The 19,892-nt window shown below is 38.0% G+C and overlaps 1 protein-coding gene across 2 annotated transcripts in view; it reads left to right on the top strand.

The window, feature by feature from the left end:
• Positions 1-19,892, top strand: part of LOC131240628 (protein ILITYHIA) — a 103,273-nt gene that overhangs the window by 23,070 nt on the left and 60,311 nt on the right. The window contains exons 2-17 of one of the 2 annotated variants that reach the window (XM_058238970.1): positions 1,210-1,586; positions 1,715-1,846; positions 2,910-3,291; positions 3,418-3,564; positions 3,781-3,965; positions 4,063-4,189; positions 4,311-4,384; positions 4,554-4,630; positions 4,774-4,810; positions 4,899-5,065; positions 5,470-5,653; positions 6,940-7,017; positions 8,302-8,421; positions 8,541-8,600; positions 19,539-19,664; positions 19,786-19,873. In XM_058238970.1, coding sequence (XP_058094953.1) covers positions 1,210-1,586; positions 1,715-1,846; positions 2,910-3,291; positions 3,418-3,564; positions 3,781-3,965; positions 4,063-4,189; positions 4,311-4,384; positions 4,554-4,630; positions 4,774-4,810; positions 4,899-5,065; positions 5,470-5,653; positions 6,940-7,017; positions 8,302-8,421; positions 8,541-8,600; positions 19,539-19,664; positions 19,786-19,873 — 2,361 coding nt within the window. The remainder of the gene's footprint in view (positions 1-1,209; positions 1,587-1,714; positions 1,847-2,909; positions 3,292-3,417; positions 3,565-3,780; positions 3,966-4,062; positions 4,190-4,310; positions 4,385-4,553; positions 4,631-4,773; positions 4,811-4,898; positions 5,066-5,469; positions 5,654-6,939; positions 7,018-8,301; positions 8,422-8,540; positions 8,601-19,538; positions 19,665-19,785; positions 19,874-19,892) is intronic. The other variant, XM_058238972.1, reaches the window with a different exon arrangement.

Below are 19,892 nucleotides of genomic sequence, written 5' to 3' on the forward strand. Positions count from 1 at the left end.
TCTTATAAAGTTATTGTTACCTTTCAAAAAATAAAATAAAAATGATGCTAGGACTCTTCTAGCAAAAGTTTATTTGAAATTGTTATTTTTAGAAATTAGGATTTGGTAGAGTTTTACTTGAATTAGAATTTTTATTCAAGTTAGAATTTTAATATTTTTGGTAATTACGAATTTTAGGGATTCTGAGTTGGAGTTTGATTCTGAAACTTCTTCCTAGGTTTGGTATTACTATTTAAAGGATTGTAAATTCGTTTTTAATCATCAATCAATCAATTTTCAAATTTCTTAGGATTTATTTCTATTTTCTTATTTCCCTCGTGGATTCGAGGAATCTCTGTAAGGAGTCCAGAGAAGCTCCGTGGATTCGGAGTAGTTATCCCCTTGAGGAAGACGGTGATCAACCTCATCATGTTCATCCCTGTGTCATTTTTCCACCTCTTTTTAGGGAGACATGAAATGAATCATTTTAAACATGTGGCAACTCTTGGATGGGAGGCAAAAAAGAAGGATACAACTAAGTGGAAACCACCTCAAACACGTATCTTAAAGCTTACGTTTGATGGATGCTCTCTGGGAAATGAAGGTCTTGCTGGGGTTTTGCGAAGTCTTGAGAAATGAGTAAAGGTGATGTTTTGACTATTCAAAGGGTTGGGAGGAATGTTTCAATGACCTTCTCTGGGTGGAGGCGGGGTTGAATGAAGCGGAGGCCTTCATGCCTAGAGGACTGCAAATTTCCCCTTTTTTCTCTTGGAATTTAGTCATTGCCCCTCCTTGCTTCTTATGTGCATTTTTTTACTGATGTTTTTGGTCACTTTACAAAAAAGGATCATAGATAATAAAGTATATCTCCATTTTTTTTCTTTCTTTATTTCTTTCTTATTTTATTTTATTTTTTTCTGAATGGTGTCTGTCTCCATTCTTTTATGTCTAAATCCCTTTACGAACCATTTTTAAAATTTAAAATCTACAAATGCATTAAACTGTAATTCTTTCTAGCAAAACTACTTTTAGCTTGAACTTTGATTCTCCTGTCTCAGGCATCTTGCTTTGGTTTCCCTGATTTTAGTTTTTAACGCCTGCATGCGGTAATGGGACTAGAAGTATATGTGCCTGTTGTTTCTTATCAGTCTATTGTAAATGTCTCTCTCCTTAGTTTATGTCTTGCAGTCTGAACTCTCTCATCCATTTCTTTACTTGCACATTCTGCAGAGATGTCAAATGATGTTGTGTCATTATTGGTTGATACCATTTTCAAAACGTTGTTTATATATGATGACCGAGCATCGAGAAAAGCTGTAGATGACATGATTATCAAAGTGTTGGGTGAAGCCACCTTTATGAAGAGCTTTGCTGCTGCACTTGTTCAGGCTGCAGAAAAGCAGCTAAAGACAAAGTCTGCTATAGGATGCTACAAGCTTCTCAAGTGGTCTTGCCTCCTCCTAAGATGGAGTCAGTTTACTTCTGTATCGAAGAATGCTTTTTTGAGAGTTGCCACATCTCAAGCCTCCCTTCTTCATATCCTTCTTCAGGGTTCTTTCCGCATTCGAAGGGCTTGCAAACAAATATTTTTTCATCTATTCTCTGAGGTGTTTTCTGAATAATGTCATTATCCCTGATTTCTGCAGAGTTTTTTTTTTTTTAAATAATTATATTGCCTATATAATGATGACTCCAATTGCTTTGGCAGTCTCATTTCTTCTGTTACCTTTTTCAGTCACCGGACCTTTACAAAATGTACATGGAAGAGTTGAAGGATTCAAGAATATCCTATGGAGATGGTGGTGAATTGGTAAGGGTGTTGCTCGATTACTCGACCACAAACTCTTCTCTGTTTGATCAATACAAGGTGCGGATTTTTCTGCGTATTATTGTTCATATTGCTTCGAGATGCTAGGAAGAAATTTGTTTGGCGCTTGAAATGTTAAGTTATATCTGCAACTGCATGAAGTTATATATACATAGGCATGCTTGCTTGTGCACGTGCGCACCTTTGCACACGTGTCATGGGCCTCTAATCCGAACGGTCCATGTGATGCGGCATCCCATGAAACCCTCAGGGACTAATTTTCACCCTGATCTAAAATTCTGGTGGGCCATAGCAAAGAGAGATGCAAATCAAGGGAGGAAACTGTTTTCTTTTTTCATGGCCCACCAAAGTATTGGATCAAAGTAAAAGTTGGGCCTTAGGGGTTTCACGTGGTGCTGCATCACGTGGACTGCTCAGATTTTGGACTCACATCACGTATGATGCGTTCTCAAAAAGTTCTCACGAGAGCTCGTGCAAACTAGTGCGCAGCTGAGCATTTGGCTACACACACACACACATATTATAAGGAAATGATACTATGATGTCGACCTCATGGGAGCTTCCCATGAAGTCGAGCTGTGTGGGCCCCAATCGTGATGCGTGTCGAACATCAACACCATGCATTTGATCGGTCCCCTTTAGGTTATGGGATATCCCAAAAATCAGCCGTATATGGAACTCAAGTGGGCCATACCATCTAAAACCATGCGAAGACATGCCTAAAACATATAAAAGCACCTGGTGGGGCCCACCTGAGTTTTGGATGCAGCTGAAACTTGGCCCGACCCCTCAACCAAGTGGGACACACACAATGGATGGACTGGATTTGTGAACCACATCTCGGTGGGTTCAATAAATGATTATGAATGTTTTAATGGGAGGGTAACCCCTCTCAACTGTTGTATGTGGTGTGGTCCACCCAAGTCATGGATTGATTTGATTTTTAAGCCCATGGCTCACCATGGAATGGTGCATCTGACTGATGGTGTTGATGTTTGACACACATCACGGTGGGGCCCACACAGGTCGACCTCACAGTACCATTTCCCTCATATATCTAAAATCTGTTTGGATTGTTCAATCTGATATTTTGCTTTTGCAGCCGATATTTCTTGATTTGTATCTGAGAGCAGTTCTGAATGCGAGGGAGGAACCAACAAGGGCTCTCAGTGAGGCTTTTCGTCCACTTTTCAAGTGTATGGTACATGAAGATTTTAAGACTGTTGTGGTTCCATCCTCTATTAAGATGCTGAAGCGGAATCCAGAGATTGTGTTGGAATCAGTTGGGGTTCTGTTGAAAGCAGTCAATCTCGATTTGAGTAAATATGCCATCGAATTTCTTTCAGTGGTCCTGCCACAGGTTCGCCATGCTGACGAAGGAAGGAGACTAGGGGCTCTGGCAATTGTTGGCTGCTTGAGTCAAATGTCTAGTGATCCTGATGCTCTTCCGGCAATGTTCAGTGCCATCAAAGCCATCCTTGGAGGTCAGAATCCATTGTTTCATGTTTTGTATAACTATAACACCTAGTCATTATCTGCAAATTTCTGTAACCTTTGTGTCCATCTGATTGATGCATTAGATATTTAAAGATTGTCAATGGTGTATACAGGATCAGAAGGAAAACTGGCATTTGCTTACCAGAGGGTTGGAATGATCAATGCATTGCAAGAATTGTCAAAGGCTCCAGGCGGGAAAACGCTGAACAGCTTGGCACCTTCTATAAGTGGCTTCCTTTTGTCCTGTTACAAGGAGGATGGTAAACACCATATTTGATGCCCCCCTTTCCAACTCCTATTTATTGCTTTAGTTCTTTTCCCTTTTCATTCTATCAGGAATCATCATCATCATTAACAACAACAACAACTAAGCCATACCCATTTTATTGCGGTCGTCTTTAATTTTATCAGGATTCAGGAATGTGTTCCTCAATTCATTTTGCACCTAACTGTTACTAGATTTTGGTCCCATTCAGGCAGTGAGGAGGTGAAGCTTGCTATCTTGTCTGCAATTGCCTCTTGGGCTGAACGATCTGCAGAAGCTGTTCAACCTGATGTAGTTTCTTTTATTGCTACGGGCCTTAAGGAGAAGGAAACTTTAAGAAGGGGGCATCTCCGATGTCTTCGAGTAATCTGCAAGAATCCTAACACACTAACACGGGTGGGGAGATCTACTATGTTAAGATATCTATTCATCTTTGTTTAAAAATTCTGATTAGACTGTTGTTAACTAGAATTCTTTGTTGGATTATCTTCAGGTGTCGCCTTGGCTGGAGTCTCTAGTCCAGCTAGTAAAAACAGGTTTCATGAAAGCAGCACAACGGTTGGATGGAGTTTATGCACTCTTTTCAGTCTTGAAGATTGCCTCCACTGATACCGGAGCAGGTGTTGTATAAAATAGAAGCTGTTTCTTTTGGAATATCTTATGATGTTTTTGAATGGTATTATATGTTCATATATATATATATATAATACTTGGAAGGTTTGGATGGTCTTTTGTAAGCAGAGGAGCTTTTGGTGAAAGAAAAGATCTGGATGTTGATATCTCAAAATGAACCGTCAGTCATATCTATGTCACTGGTAATTGTTCACGGATTTATTAAAGGCTTTCTGTGGGTCCTAGCTGATGGCAGTAATTTGTACCTTCCATCTACTGCCCTGCTATTCCTTTTGGCTTTGCTATGCTTCATGTTTTTCTTTTCTTTTCTATTTTTGAATGTTTGTTCACATGCTTCTTAATGCTCCACAGGCTTTAAAGTTATCAAATGAGGATTGTATAGCATGTTTAGACCTTCTTGAGGTGCTGTTTGTGGAATATCAGCACAGGTTTTTACTTCATGTTACACTCATATCACTTTCACGTTTCTGCATGTGGTTAAATGATGGTTTCTGTAGTTATTAAATGCTGCCAACTGAAGGTGGGAGTTGTAGACTGATTAGCAATAGGTGCTTCATGTCTTTCTCTGCAGGGTTTTGGATACCTTGTCAGTTAAACCAATGTTACAGGTATACTAAATAGTGAGCAATTACTTGGGTCATTCTTTATCTGCAGATATTATTCATTTTTCACGTTCGACTGTGTGGCATTATACAGTTGATACTTTACCTAGTGTGCCATCCAAGTTGGGACATTCGTAGGGTGGCTTATGAAGTTACCAAAAAGATCGCCGCTGGTTCCTCGCAATTTTCTGAAGATCTCTTAGTTGAATTTACAAATTGGCTTTCCGATATTGGAGAGAGAATGTGTCTACTGAAAAAAGGGTATGTTCTAGTGACAACGCATGCTCCTTAGTTTCATCTGTATGAGGCTTTAGCACTTTCCAGACTAGGTCAAGAAATTCCATTTGGTTTGTTGTTCTGTGAGATTAGTTTCTGGATTTCAAAGTTTCTTTTGAGTGATATATGCAGCTAACTATAATTTTCTTTGATATCTCAAGATTCTTCCTTCTCTCCTTCTCTATTTCTGCTGCTCTTTAATTAGTCACTTTTCCTCTTGTTTCATTGCATTTCTGGAGCCTTGTTAACGATTGCTTTTTAAACAAACAATACCAAAACTCTCAGAGCATCCTTAATTGACCCAAAAAGATGTATATGCTATCCTTAGTTCTTCTGATGTCACTGATGTGGGAAATATGAACTGTTTTCTTAACTGTATTGTTCCACAGTGACATGGAAAATTCAGTGGATGCTCAAATGCCTTTCCTCCCATCTGTTGAGGTGTTGGTGAAGGCTCTGATTCTGATTTCATCACCAGCTATGGCCAGTGGTCCAAGCACATGCACGAGACTATTGTTTTGCTCACACCATCCTGTCATTGTTGACACTGCTCATGGAAATGGCGTATGGAAGGTAAATCTATTTCATTATAATTTTTATACTTAAACTATTGTTTATTTTAATCAAGGATTTGTCATTGGCCATTGTATTTGTCTGTGCAAATTCCTGTCTGTTAGGAAATTTTACCAGGTCATGTTATTTGTCGATGACTTTTTATTATTATTTAAAGTTACCTGTCTATTGGAATGGGTATCTTTAGCTCTTATTGGACTGGTTTTGGTTATTATTATTATTAGTTTTCTTTTCAAACAGTTGTTATGTTTTTGATCAATTAATATAAAGGTCCCATTGGGAATCGTACCAAGGTTGGTGATATTTTCTTTGTTCTACAAGAAATAGAGGTTACAGTTCATGTGAAGCTTACACATCCTCAAATTGGTAGATATTTTCCTGGCAGGGTTTGTCAAATCTAATAATCAGCAGTCAGCGTAATGGAGGAAATCAGATTCGTGTAATTCTGTTTCTTTTTGGTGTTGATCCATATGAATAAAAGAATGACCAAAACTCTTGCCAACATTCTCACAGTCACATGTAAAACCACCACCCTACCATATCTTCCATGGTAATCTGTAGTATTTGTAAATACCTGTCTTGAGAGAAACCTTTCCAAGTCATGATATTTTGCAATGACTTTCATATTAAACTTACCTGTCAAATTCTCTGAGGAATGGGATTCTTTGGTTCTTATTGGACTGGTTTCAGTCATTATTATTATTATTTTGAAAATAGTTGTTATTTGTTTTGATCAATAAATGTAAAGGTCCCATGGGAAGTTGGTCTGAGGTTGGTGATGTTTTATTTATTCTACAAGAATTAGAGGTTGCAGTTCTTGAAAGATGTTGGTTTTGTCATCTGTAGTGTGAAATCTTATGTAGCTGGACTTCTCGTAATGTGTTCTTGAAAGATAGTATCTTGCTTTTTTGCTTGATAGGTTTGTAAGCTTTTGGGGGTCACCTTGGTGCATTTTTAATAAAATTCCCTTTGTCTTTCAAAAGAAAAAAAGGCAGAATCTCTTTGCTCTCTTTTAGCATGGTGCCTTATCAAGAAATTGTGTTAATCATGAAAGTAATTTGTGGTAAGAAATGCAACGGTTTTCTGTATCTAAGTTTTCTGCTCTTTGCTTTACTAATTGAGTACACATGATGTTTGTTTCCCAAGAGTTATTTTTTAAGTTGGTCTTCTGTCTTGTATTGCCGACGCCGTTGCAATCTCTGCTATTTTTTCATGTACTGGAACTTCATAGCTTGCAGGGGCTGCAAGGATCTCAAGCTGTTTTTTCTGTTTTGATCAATTTGCAGAGGCTTCAGAGAAGTTTGCAGAGGCATGGGTTTGATGTTATCAGCGTCATCGCTGCAAATGTGAGGACCATATGCAAGGTAGTTCGATAAACAAAATAAAATTGTTATGGATTTACTTGTGATTGTTGATATATATATATATATATATATATATATCCAGAAATTTGCATGTTATTGCTTTAGTGAAATCGGTCATAGTAGCCTAACTTGGGCTTCATGGTATTGTGTTTTGTTTTTCTTTGTATAAAGCTTTTCAGCCTTTTAGTTGTGTCTTTTGGGTGATTTAGATTCCTCTCATATCCAATTCCTTCCAATTCCTTGCTACTGAACAACCAAAAAATAGCAAATCCCTCCGATTCCATGCTGCCAAATGATCCCTTACACAGTTAGACTTATACACAGGATTCTCTGGCACATGACGTTAGGTGGCTGTTGTCTAAAGATTTTGAGGATTCCACCTGCTATCCAAGCAGGACTCCTAAATATGGAATCCCCTTTTCAACAGTTTTCATGGCAATAATCATTAGATAATTATTGCCTTTTTCAATATATTTTTCCCTTGGTTTCCTTGTATCCAAATACACCCTTAGATTAAAAAACCTTCTGCAAAGAGGTCTGTTTAAATGAATTTATTTGCTAAATTAGAAAGCGATACTAAAAGAGTTGTAGAGGGATGATGCGACGGAAAAAAATGTGAGCTACTTCATATGAAATCAATCCCTACATGTTTCTGTTTAAACCCTGCAAATCAGATTTGATAAAAAAAAATGACGGTTCATCTTGAATACCTTTCGACAAAACGGTACATGGATTGTTTGTTTTTCACTTGAAATTTAATGTCTTTGTATGCATCACAAGAATATCTGGTGTTCACCTTTTCCTTTCTCCCCCTTTATTTTACTCATAAATTTCTAGGATAATGTCCTTGAAAGGGCAACAGGTTTTTATTATAAATGGGACTTGTTCATGTGCATTCAACATTTAACTATGCAAGAGACCATGCGTGCAGTTGTTCTTGCTAAAATCTGTTCGCTTGGCAGAAACCAGTTTCATTCTTTACTTAACATTCTTCTGGATTCCACTGTGTCACTTAAATCGACTTGTATGCAGTTTGAGAGTTTCCTTTTATCTAGATAGACATTCCTGTCAACTTCCACCTAATCTGCTCAGCAGTGCTCATTATTGGCTTTGGTACCTGACCCTCTTGCTTAATGTGCCAGTGTTAATGATGCAACAAATGTATTGGTCAACATCTATTGGTCTGAGCACCACCATTTTGGATGTTCCTGCACAATTTTTGTTACAGCCAGTTTTGTTTGCTTCTTTTATTGATGCTTCATGTTGACATGTGGTATTTCTCAGGGTTTATTAGGATCAATGGGATTAATGAGTCCTAACGTAATGGAACAACGTGCTGCTATAAGTTCTTTAAAGTCCTTGATGTCTATACTACCGAAGGATACCTTTTTGGAGTTTGAGAAGGTCAGATGTCTTTTCTGTCGACTCTCCCTCTCTCTCTCTCTTATTGTGAGTTGGTTGTTTTCTACTGGGGCTAATAATGAATCTATAGTTGCTGACCTCAAAATCTGTGTTCTCTTCAGCATTTAAATGAACTTCCGGACCGGAACTTACATGATGCACTTTCGGAAAATGACATAAAGGTGAAAACACTATTTATTGTTGGATTTCAAAAATGATATTTGAAAGCATACATTCTCCTTTTTTTTTGGCCAATAAGAAAACATACAATCTTTTTTCTTGTCTTGTCTTCATTAGGAATTGCACTCTTATGATTATATCTCGGTGTGTAGCAAAGTTCATTTGTCTTTCATATTTTGTAATAAGGAAGCAGCCCAATGCCTCTGGATCTGCGCTGTATTTGGGGCATGTGTATGATAATCCAATCCACGCATCCCATAGGTTCCACCTTTGATTGGACCCCAACGAAAAATTGCCTCGATCTATCCATGCAATCTAATAAATGGAGTCCCCCGTCCATTTGAATGCCAGTGATAAAAGGTTTAGCATCATCCAAACTGCATGATTTTGGTCATGGCTCATTCATATTGGATCTGCTAAATGAACAGTTCCAATCTAGGCCATGTATGCCCTTGTGTGGCAATGACATGGAGGCTCAGTCCCATCCTTACCTTCAGAAGCACTGGATCATCTCCCTTTGCACACGTCTGAGGTCTGATACCTTTTTGCCATGGAAAAAGGATTAAAATAAGTGGATACTGTATTACCATATATACAACTGTTGGTAATTATACTATGAAAATTTAGAATCTTGAAGGGAAAAAAAAAGGAACTCTGGTCCTTTGATCACTGTACCATTGCACATTACGATGAAGGGTACTGCTGTTACATTTAATATATTTGCAAGGTAGCTTAGTACTACGTTAGGGCAGCTGGATGTTACGATCAATAACAACAAGCACTCAATTCATCGTGAAAAGCTAACAAGTTATAAGAGTATCAAATATTAGTTTTTTCTCTTAACAAAAAAGTCCAGCTTTTTATATTTTGTGGGAGAGCTTTACATTTCTTGTACGGCAACTTCTTTCTCAAGCTAAGGAATAAAGTAGCTCAAATTGAACTGATGCTTCATCTCGTTAGCTGAGAGGAGGAAAGGAGAGGGCAAATGTTTGACATGAATAGACTTGGGTGATCATATATGAATAGATCCAGTTGTACTAAGAAATATGAATAGACCCAGTTGTGGTAAGAAATGGGCAAGGATTTGCTAGGGCGTCCCTTAGAAGTGATGCTCTACAACATTGTTTGGTTGCAATGAGAAGTAGGCAAGGGTTCTTGTGCCATTTTCGATGAGTGCGGGTAAAGAAGCTAGTCAAAAGAGAATATGATTGGTCTTGCCACATGGAATGCAAGAACTTGATAGGTAAGGAGTATGTAGCTAGCGGATGCAATGAAACAAGGAGAGAGGATTTGGACTAACTAATACAGGGAATTCCAAATAGAGAGGATATTTGTAGGAGACTTGTCATATTGAAAAAGGTTGTAAAGGATGTTGTTTTGGGAGAAGAAATCAGATGGGAGATGTTCTTCTTGATTTTGCTGTGGCATATGATCTGGCTGTCGCAAACATTCTTTACAAAGAGAGAAGGACACTTATTAACCACCTTCAAAAGTGGATCATATACAAGACGGATAGCATTCTTTCTACTTAGGAGCACAGAATGCATAACGATTAATATGTAAAGACTACAAGGTCATACTAGGAGAGAGTTTGACAATGCAACATGGGTTAATAGACATGTATATTGATATTAAGAGATGTGGGAGTGCGAGTGAAATTAATAGGTGTCCATAACTAAGGGTGTTGGAATTTAAAAGAAGAGAACTGGTGTTATTCAATAATAAATTGATGGAGGGAAGTTGAATATTGATGTGAGGAATAAGATGTCTGAGCTCATTAGGAAAGTGGCAAACGAAAGAAGCTTTAGTAGTAAATACAAGGAAAAGACACTCATAAGGAAACTTTGTGGTGGCTTGATGAGGTCCAAAAGGCTATTAGCAAGAAACAATCACGTTTTAAGGCCTAACAAGGGACTCAAAACGAGGAAAAATTAAAGGAATAATGAAATGCCAAGAAGAATACTACGAAAGTGGTGAGGCTAATTTAAGCCATATGATGATATGTATAGTAGATTATTTGGGACGAGAAGGTGAGAAAAATGTATTCAAACTTGCAAAAATGAGAGAGTGGCAGTGGAGATCTAGATCACGTTAGATGCATTAAGAGCGATGACATTAATGAAAATTGGAGAGGCTATTTCCAGGACTTGTTAAATGATGATCACTCTAAACTCAATGAGGTGGAGATCATAGACACTTTCATAGGATTAGGATATTTGAAGTGAAAGAAGCTTTAAAAGAATCCTTGTTTGTCGGAAGAACTCGATGTTGATTCCAGTGTATTTCTATAGTCGTCGGAGAAATATATTTTCGGTTAAGAGTGCATTGCGCTGACAACATGAGTTTGGATTTAGTGTCTGGCACTACCGGAATTCATGGCGGTGTGGCCAGTCTCTGGCTGCTTCCTATTCAACAACACAGGGACAATGAAGTTGTTTTGGTCAAATGATCTTGCAGAGCATCGCCCCCTCGTGCATGCGAGTAAAGTTCTCATCCTATTGTCAGTATGGTGAATGACAACCCTTAAATTGCCACATATGCAGCTTCCGCCCAGGTACAATGCATAGTTGGGAGACAACCGTCCTCAAGCTGCCCCCCCTTCTTCTATTAGCCTCTGGCGTCAGATGTTTTGATTCTAATCATTTGTTGAATTTGGGTATGTATTCCCTTCATCCTGTAGCTAAGATGAGCCCTAATGCTGTTCTAGTTGATTCACGGTTGTCCTTGCCTCCACCTGGATCATTGGATGGTCCTGATGCTTCCCTGCGGCAAGTTGGGGGCATACCCCTCGAGCCCTTATGTCAGTGATCTGAGCATGTGTGAGTCGATCCAGTGTTAGCTGACTTCCATTAGTTGTCCTAAGCAATCACATTGTCATTAGGTCAAAGTCGGCCTCCTGATACGTGCCTTTCCTCAAGCTGTGGTATGGACATGCATAGCTCAGAGATTTCTCCCTTGCCTCTATCGGCATGTGTTCCGTGCCCTCGGTTGATGTGCAGCCTCTTCTCTCTACACGTAGTGCTTTGGTCAATGACATGTGTCCTTCGCATGCCCCTGGTGTAATTTTTCTTGATGCGTCCCTTAATTATGCCGCGCTCTCTTCCAATGGGAAGAGCACTCCACAGTCCCACACCACTTGATGCTATAGTTGCTTTTGTTCTTAACGTTACAAGGTTTCCCCTCTTGGTCCGCGATATCACTGCCGACTCAAGAGGATATATTGACATGATCAAGGATATATACAAGGGAGCAATAACAAATGTAAGGATTGTTAGTCAAGGGACAAGTGACTTTTCAATTATTGTAGGCTTATAGTAGGGGTTGGCATTGGGCCTGCATCTTTTAGCTTTGATTATGGATGAGTTAATGAGGCATTTACAAGATGAGGTCCCATGGTATATGTTGTTTGCAAATGACATAGTTTTGATTGACGGGATGAGGGAGGGGGTAAATGTAAAGCTAGAACTACGAAGGGTGCTTTAGTATTAAGGTTTTGAAATCAGTAGAACTAAAAAATAGTTCATGGATTGCAATTCTATTGACAATAGAAATGAAAATGAGGAATTGTTTTAGATTGTTGACCAAGCAATATCCTAAGGCTGTGTTTGTTTTACGCGTTACCATTCGAGGTAATGCATTTTCGTAATGATTAGTTACTGCATGGAAAGATGGCTGCAATGATGGTAACTTGACCACAATGACCATAAGTCTCGCTATATTTGTAATTTTAAGTATTTACTTTGGATGTGACATTTCATACGTTTGGATACCTTGTGTAAAGTATACGACATTTACTTTTTTAGCTTCTTGTGCTTCTCATGCATAAACCATCCCTACCGATTTATAAGGCGTATCAAGCAATCCAAGGTAACATAAGCCAAACCTTGGGGTCTTCAACTGATAGTGCAATTAGTGGATGTGAGAATATCAGGATTGGGATTTCCGTTCGATCCCATTTCGTAGTATACAACCACACGATTGCCTTCTCCATCGCCTATGTCTTAGAGTCGACCCGTCACATGGTGGAAAATGAGTGGGCCAACATCATTTTATATGGTTGGCCCTTCTTTCATTTTCTAGGTGGTGTTGTCAGATGTCTTTGTAAATGTTACAAATCCCAATATTTTCACATCCACTGAGTGTGAGAATATCCTAATGGTAGACAACAATTTTATTCAAAATGATGGTTCAAATACAAATTAATTCCTTCTTGCATTTTTGGTTCGAATTAAATCAATTCAGAGATGAACCAAAAACTCATTACGTTGAAGATGCAACTCAGAACTTCTTAAGACGACAATACCTGCGTGGAAGCAGGGAAGAAAGGGATTTAATGCTATCAAGCAGGGCATTAAGGCCGAACAGTTGGTTTATCCTTACAAGAGCACAACTCCAGTTAGTAGATCATCAATGGCATCATACCTTTGTTGATGACGGACGGAAAAGAGGGCGAGGGAGTGGAGATGATCGGTTCTTCATGTTGGAAATGGTAGTTGGAGATTGAATTTTTTGAAGGAAACTGTTTATATAGTGGAGGGTTCAACGCGTTTATGTTGTAATATAGGATGCACGAGTACAAAGAATTGTAATGGTAATTTCTCTTGTTGTGAGAGATTGCACAAGATTACATTGGGAAGAGGCGAAAATCAGGGGATGGATTTATTTGGTTAAATGGTGGGATGTCGATTCAAAATTTCCCTCCCTCACACAAACGCCTTTTTTTTTTTGGGTAATCATTACAAACCAGTTGGGATTTCACACGGTTTTGTGTTTTTTTTTTTTTTAAAAAAACCACGGCTTCAAAGGACCATTTTCAATACCTTGGGTTGGTAATTCATGAGAGCGGAGGCCAAGAAATGTCGAAGGAAAGAAATTGACCCCCTAGCCAAAAGAAGACACTAATCTTTGCCCCCCCCCGCCCCCCCCAACAAACGAGACTGCGTGTGTAGCCCTTTCATGGCCATGTTTTAATTTCATTTTTAAATGGTCTGGTACGTCTGACTCTAATCCACCTTAATGCATGTGTTGTGTATCCATGCCGTCCATTAGTTTTTCCAGCTCATTTTAGGGCATGGTCCTTAAAATGAAGCAGATCTAAATCTCAAGTGGACCACACCATAGGAAAAAGTGGTCATTGAACACTCACCATTAAAATCTTCCCAGGGTCACTGTAATCTTTTTTTGCCATTTAACCTGTGGATAAGGTCACACATACTTGGACAATGGGAAAATGATGCAGGGACATGTGATGGCCTAAATATATGTATGTATAATCAGATTGAAGAGATTCAAATAATAAAATTAATCAACTAACTGTTATTGATCACATTGATTGAGCAAATCCTAATACAGAGATGGAATCATTCCGTCAGGATCATGCCGCCCTTTACCATAAAATCATGTAAACAGTAAAAAGGGAGGAGCTAGGGATATGGGGATATTCTAGATCTAGCATAAGCCAGTCCATAGTCAAGTTTGGATCTTATTCTCCTGACTAGCCATTCTTTTCCGTTCAAACCATAAGGGAATATCCAGAGAGGAACGAAAGAGATGAAGAAGATATGGGTTCGAGATGAAAGAAAGTACGGATTTTAGGGTATCAAAGAAAAGAAGACGGATGATTCTTACATTTCCTGCACCTCGAAGATCTAGAAAGAAAGAAATTATGAAACTGGGGTGGAATTCTCAACACGCAAGGGCCAATCATGAAACCCTAACCTCTTTGATAAAAGAGGAAGAAAACATACGAATTCCCATGCATTCACTAAAGAAAATAGGATTTCTCATAGTGTATATATAAGCCATAGAAAAAGTAAAAGTGCACTAAAGCCCATGAAAACAAGGTGTCCCGTATCGGTATCGGTTGGCGTAACGGTGACCTCCAAAACCGATACGGATACGGGGGCGTAACGGTGATACGGGGGCGTAACGGCCCGTAACGGTGCAAAATTTTTTTTTTGCCAAAAAAATATGAAAAAATATGGATTAAATCCGGAATATTCTAAGCATTCCAAATATGCATTCATTTATAAATTGGAACATGTTTATGGTGGTGTAACGGTCCACTCTTTAGTGAGAAGTTGTATCGGACTGTCTGATGAATTTATGAACCAGATAACCTGAATTTTACTACAAAATTCATATATTTAATTTTCTAACTATCTACTATCAATGATAGATATATTAGAATGAATGTAATATGAAAATATCTTATATTTAGGTGTTTGCAATTATTTTTGAGGGCCAAAATTCATGCGTAAATAGAAAAAATTATAAAATGGCACCCCAAATATGTAAAATGCACATTAACATGTTCTACTATGATTAACACATCATATGGCATCATTAAAACAGCAAAAGAATCATTAAAAAATGATTTTTCGAATTTTCAAAAAAAGGGCCGAAAAAAATGCGTAAATAGAAAAAAATAAAAAATATATATAAAATGGCACCCCAAATATGTAAAATGCACATTAACATGTTCTACTATGATTAACACATCATATGGCATCATTAAAACAGCAAAAGAATCGTTAAAAAATGATTTTTCGAATTTTCAAAAAAAGGGCCGAAATAAATGCGTAAATAGAAAAAAATATAAAAAAAATATAAAATGGCACCCCAAATCTGTAAAATGCATATTAACATGTTCTACTATGATTAACACATCATATGGCATCATTAAAACAGCAAAAGAATCATTAAAAAATGATTTTTCGAATTTTCAAAAAAAGAGCCAAAATAAATGCGTAAATAGAAAAAAATATAAAAAATATAAAAAATGGAACCCCAAATCTGTAAAATGCACATTAACATGTTCTACTATGATTAACACATCATATGACATCATTAAAACAGCAAAAGAATCATTTAAAAATGGTTTTTCGAATTTTCAAAAAAAGGGCCAAAATAAATGCGTAAATAGAAAAAATATTAAAAAATATAAAATGGCACCCCAAATCTGTAAAATGCACATTAACATGTTCTACTATGATTAATACATCAAATGGCATGATTAAAACAGCAAAACAACCATTAAAAACTGATTTTTCGAATTTTAAAAAAAGGGGCCAAAATTCATGCGTAAATAGAAAAAAATATTAAAAAATTATTAAATGGCACCCCAAATCTGTAAAATGCACATTAACATGTTCTACTATGATTAACACATCATATGACATGATTAAAACAGCAAAATATATTAAAAAAAGTATAAATACCTATTTTTGATGAATTTCTGAAAAATGGCCCACCGAGCTTTGATTCAAAAAAATCTATAATATAATGTGTTTTTCTATCAAATACCTAGCTAAGGTTGGTCGAAATTAGTAGTAGAAGGACTTAGAAATAGTTTGGAAGCAAGAGGTTTCAAAAAAACGGCAAAAACAGAGATTAAAAAAAAGTTACCGTTTCGGGCCCGTAACGGCCCGTTACGCCCCGTAACGGCCCGTTACGCCCGTATCGGTCCCGTATCGGCCGATACGGGTACAAAAAATCGAATCGGCCGTTTTGGCCCCGAAACGGGTAACGGTTCGCACCGTTACCGTTACGTATCGGCCGATACGGCCGATACGTAACCGATTTGGCATTCCATGCATGAAAACAAGGAATATAACAAAAACACAAAAAAAACGAAAAGTGCACTAAAGCTTCTGAAAACAAGGAATATAACCAAAAGACGAAAAAAAAAGTGCACTAAAGCTTCTGAAAACAAGGAAAAAAAATAAAAAGACGCCTAAAACTAAAACACCCATGCTATAGGGTGTTAAATCTGCCCCATAGGCCTACGGTCACGGTGCGATCATGCCGCTTCTGCACTCGTATCGGTCCGATGGACCTGACGTCCATCCACATCAACTCCTTCGCTCCGGTACTTTGTCGGTGACACCTTCTCCTCTGGTACACTCTAAAGGGTTCATCACTGATGTTTGCATAAAAAACACAAGCTTGATTTAAAACTTTTGTTGCCCTAAGATGTTTTTAATGGTATGCATTCAATCCCTACTGTGTGGTCCACTTAAGATTTGGATCTGATTCATTTTTGAGACCATGCCCCAAAATGATTTGGAAAAACTGATGGACGGCATGGATATACAACACATACTTCAAGGTGGGCCCCCATGATCAGTGCAATACCCACTAGTCTAGTGGAGTATGAAGCTTGATACACATGAAATTTGTCCACTTGGCATGTATTAAATTAAACTAAATCCATTGAAATGTAGGGCCCGCTATTGCCAAGTCAAAATCCCAAAATCAGATTGTTTGAATGATATTAACCTTTGATTTGTGGATACCTGTTTGCTGGAATAGGACAACTAGATATTTTTAATTATTCACTATTGAATGAATGTTAAACAATATGATAGTAGGATGATGACATAAGTATAAGTTAGGGCCAATTGCATAAGTTGAGACCATTGGGTATTTTTCATTCTTCACTGTCCAATGAATGTCCATCGATCTGGGTCCAATTGCATTAGTGGGATGAGTGCCAAAAGATTGCATGAATTTGAGGCGTCGAGTGGTGCCCAAAATCGGCAACCCTATTTATCTGTATTTACTTTCAATGATAGTTATATGGTTAGGGATATGCATCAATGGAATGGGTGTCATAGCTTCATGAATTTGGTGCCGATTTTGGGGTATATTAGTGGCCCCAACTTGGCAACGCTATTCATCCGAATTTAATTTTAATTGTTTCTTATAGTTACTTAGGAAGAATGATGTCAAATGCTTAAGGATATGCATTAGTGAGATGAATGTCATACATTACATAAATTTTGAACTATTTGGGGCATTCAAATGCCCCCTAAATCAGCAACATTATTCATTCAAATTTAATTTTAATTTTTTCTTAAATTTTCTTTGGGGGAATGATGTTAAATGCTCATGGATGTGCATTTGTGTGATGAGCAGTGTAACTTGCATGAATTGTGGGCCAATTTGAGGTCAATCTAAGCTTGTTAGGTTAATAAATTCATCATAAAGCTCGATACAATAGTCTCACCAAAGAGTGGACCGTTACAGCACCACAAACGTCTTCAAAACAAAAATGAATATATATATTTGGAATATTTAGATTATTTCAGATTTTCTGGATTTTTTTTTTTTCCGGATTTTCCTGGGAAAAAAAGACTGATACAAAATACCTTGCATCTGTCCCCCAAAAGAGAATGGTGTCATCTGCTGGAGGTGAGAAATCTGAGTGCCTGCTTCCGCCGCTTTGAACCCATGAATAAGGTTGACCTCTTGACCTTTATCGAGCATTTTGCGAAGGGCTTTTACTACCATTGCAAATAGGTTAGGAGATTGCGGATCCCCCTGCTAAAGGCTTCTCCCCCACTTTGCTTCCCCCATGCCTAGAGCCAATGCACTTCTGAGCAAGCTATGAACTATCGAGAATCTGCCCACCCACAGCAAATACTCTTTGATTTTCCGAGATGATACTTGCAAGCACTACCCAAAACCTGGAAGCAAGAATTTGGGTGGAATCTTGTAGGGCCCCCCTATGAGACTTATGGGCCTAAAGTCTTCCAAACTTTCCACTCCTGCCTTTGGGATGATGTCAGTAATCAGGCCTCTTAACTCCGGTGACAATTGGCGCCTTTCAAGGAACTTTGAAATAAAATTAACAACATTGTGCTTCATGATGCTCCAAAAGGCCTGAACGAATGCCATGTGGAGTTCGTCAGGCTCCGGGGCCTTAGCCATAGACATGAACCTTCATTAAAAAGGGGATTTTTATTTTATTTTATTATTTTTTTATTATTTTTGCAGAAATGCTTGCTATTGCATGCAACCAAAACTAAAAAAATATAACAACCAGGCGTTCTTCTGTCCAAGATTGGTAAGAAACCACTACCAGCTCCTGCTTTGTGAAACCATATGCCCCGTCATTTGCTTCCTTGTTCACTTGAGAGAAGTTCACCTTCTTCGCCCCAATTATATTGTCCAACTCTTCAGTAAGATGTGCCATTTGAGAAGGATGTTGCTCACAGAATTAGAATTCGGTGGATGATGTGGAGATTTGCCCTTGGAGTTTTATGTAATCGCCACGTACCAATCAAACTGAAGCGTAGATTTTATGGGTTAACTATAACACTAGCCATGCTCTATTGGGAAGAATGTTGGGCAGTCGAGGAACAACACAATCATAGGATCAGTGTATCTGAAATGAGGATGTTGAGTTGAGATGTATGAGTGGCAAGATGGGAAGGATAGAATTTTAAATAAATTCATTCAAGGGAACTTAGGAGCATTGTTGATAGGTAATAAGAAGAGGGATAAGTAGACTAAGATGGTTTGGCCATGTGAAATGGATGCCAAGAACTCCACCTGTTCGGATTGAGTTCAAGTTGAAAGGCTTTGAAATGGCAAGGGGAGGGCTCAAAAGGATGTGGGTGTAGGTAGTAAGAACAAATTTGATGACATATGGTTTAACTGAGGATATGGTGCTTGATAGAGTGGAATGATGGACAGGATTTGTGTAGATGACCTCAATTAGTTGGGATAAGGCTTAGGCGATGATGATAGTGACAGTGATGATGATGATGATGCTTATATGAATAGGCTACAAAATAGTAAAGACATTTTCTACCTGGATTTCTGCCATTACAGTGTAAATATACATGAATATACTAAGAAATAATAAAGTCATTTATCAGACTGTTGGAAACTTTTTCCTCCCAACTATTTCAGATTTACTTTGGATTTAGAAGATGTGAGTAGCACTACTGTTGCATCTGTACCCAAGTTCTTCTAACAACATTGTGATCTGTTCCAGGACACCATAGCCTGCTAAGAATATACGCCAGCTTTGTCTTACCATTCCTTGTTCAATTTTTCATTAGATTCGTGCCCATTCTTGCACTTTATTTTAATGCTTTGTATTTTGTTGTCGTCTGAAACCTTCTTTGTTGTAATCTTATCAATGCCAGATTTTTCATACTCTGGAAGGTGTGCTCTCCAGTGAGCAAGGTGTTTATGTTGCAGAGACTGTCACTGTTAAAAATGCTAAACAAGCAAAGGGTCGTTTCCGGGTTTATGATGACCAAGATGATAAAGTGTGTATCTGCAGTTCTTTCACTCTTTATATATATATATATATATGTATATATAAAATTTTTTCTTTTAAAGAAAATTGATGACTGAAAGCAATTTCTGCTTTGCATGTGCTTCTTCTAGGATAATGTCAGATCTCCTGTACAAAGAGAGGCAAGTAAAGCAACAGGCTTGGGGAAAAAGGACGTTGGCAAAGCAACCAAAAAGAATGGCATGTCCTTGTTACAGTT

The sequence above is a fragment of the Magnolia sinica genome, chromosome 3 (genome assembly GCF_029962835.1).
Source record: "Magnolia sinica isolate HGM2019 chromosome 3, MsV1, whole genome shotgun sequence".
NCBI classification, from domain to species: domain Eukaryota; kingdom Viridiplantae; phylum Streptophyta; class Magnoliopsida; order Magnoliales; family Magnoliaceae; genus Magnolia; species Magnolia sinica.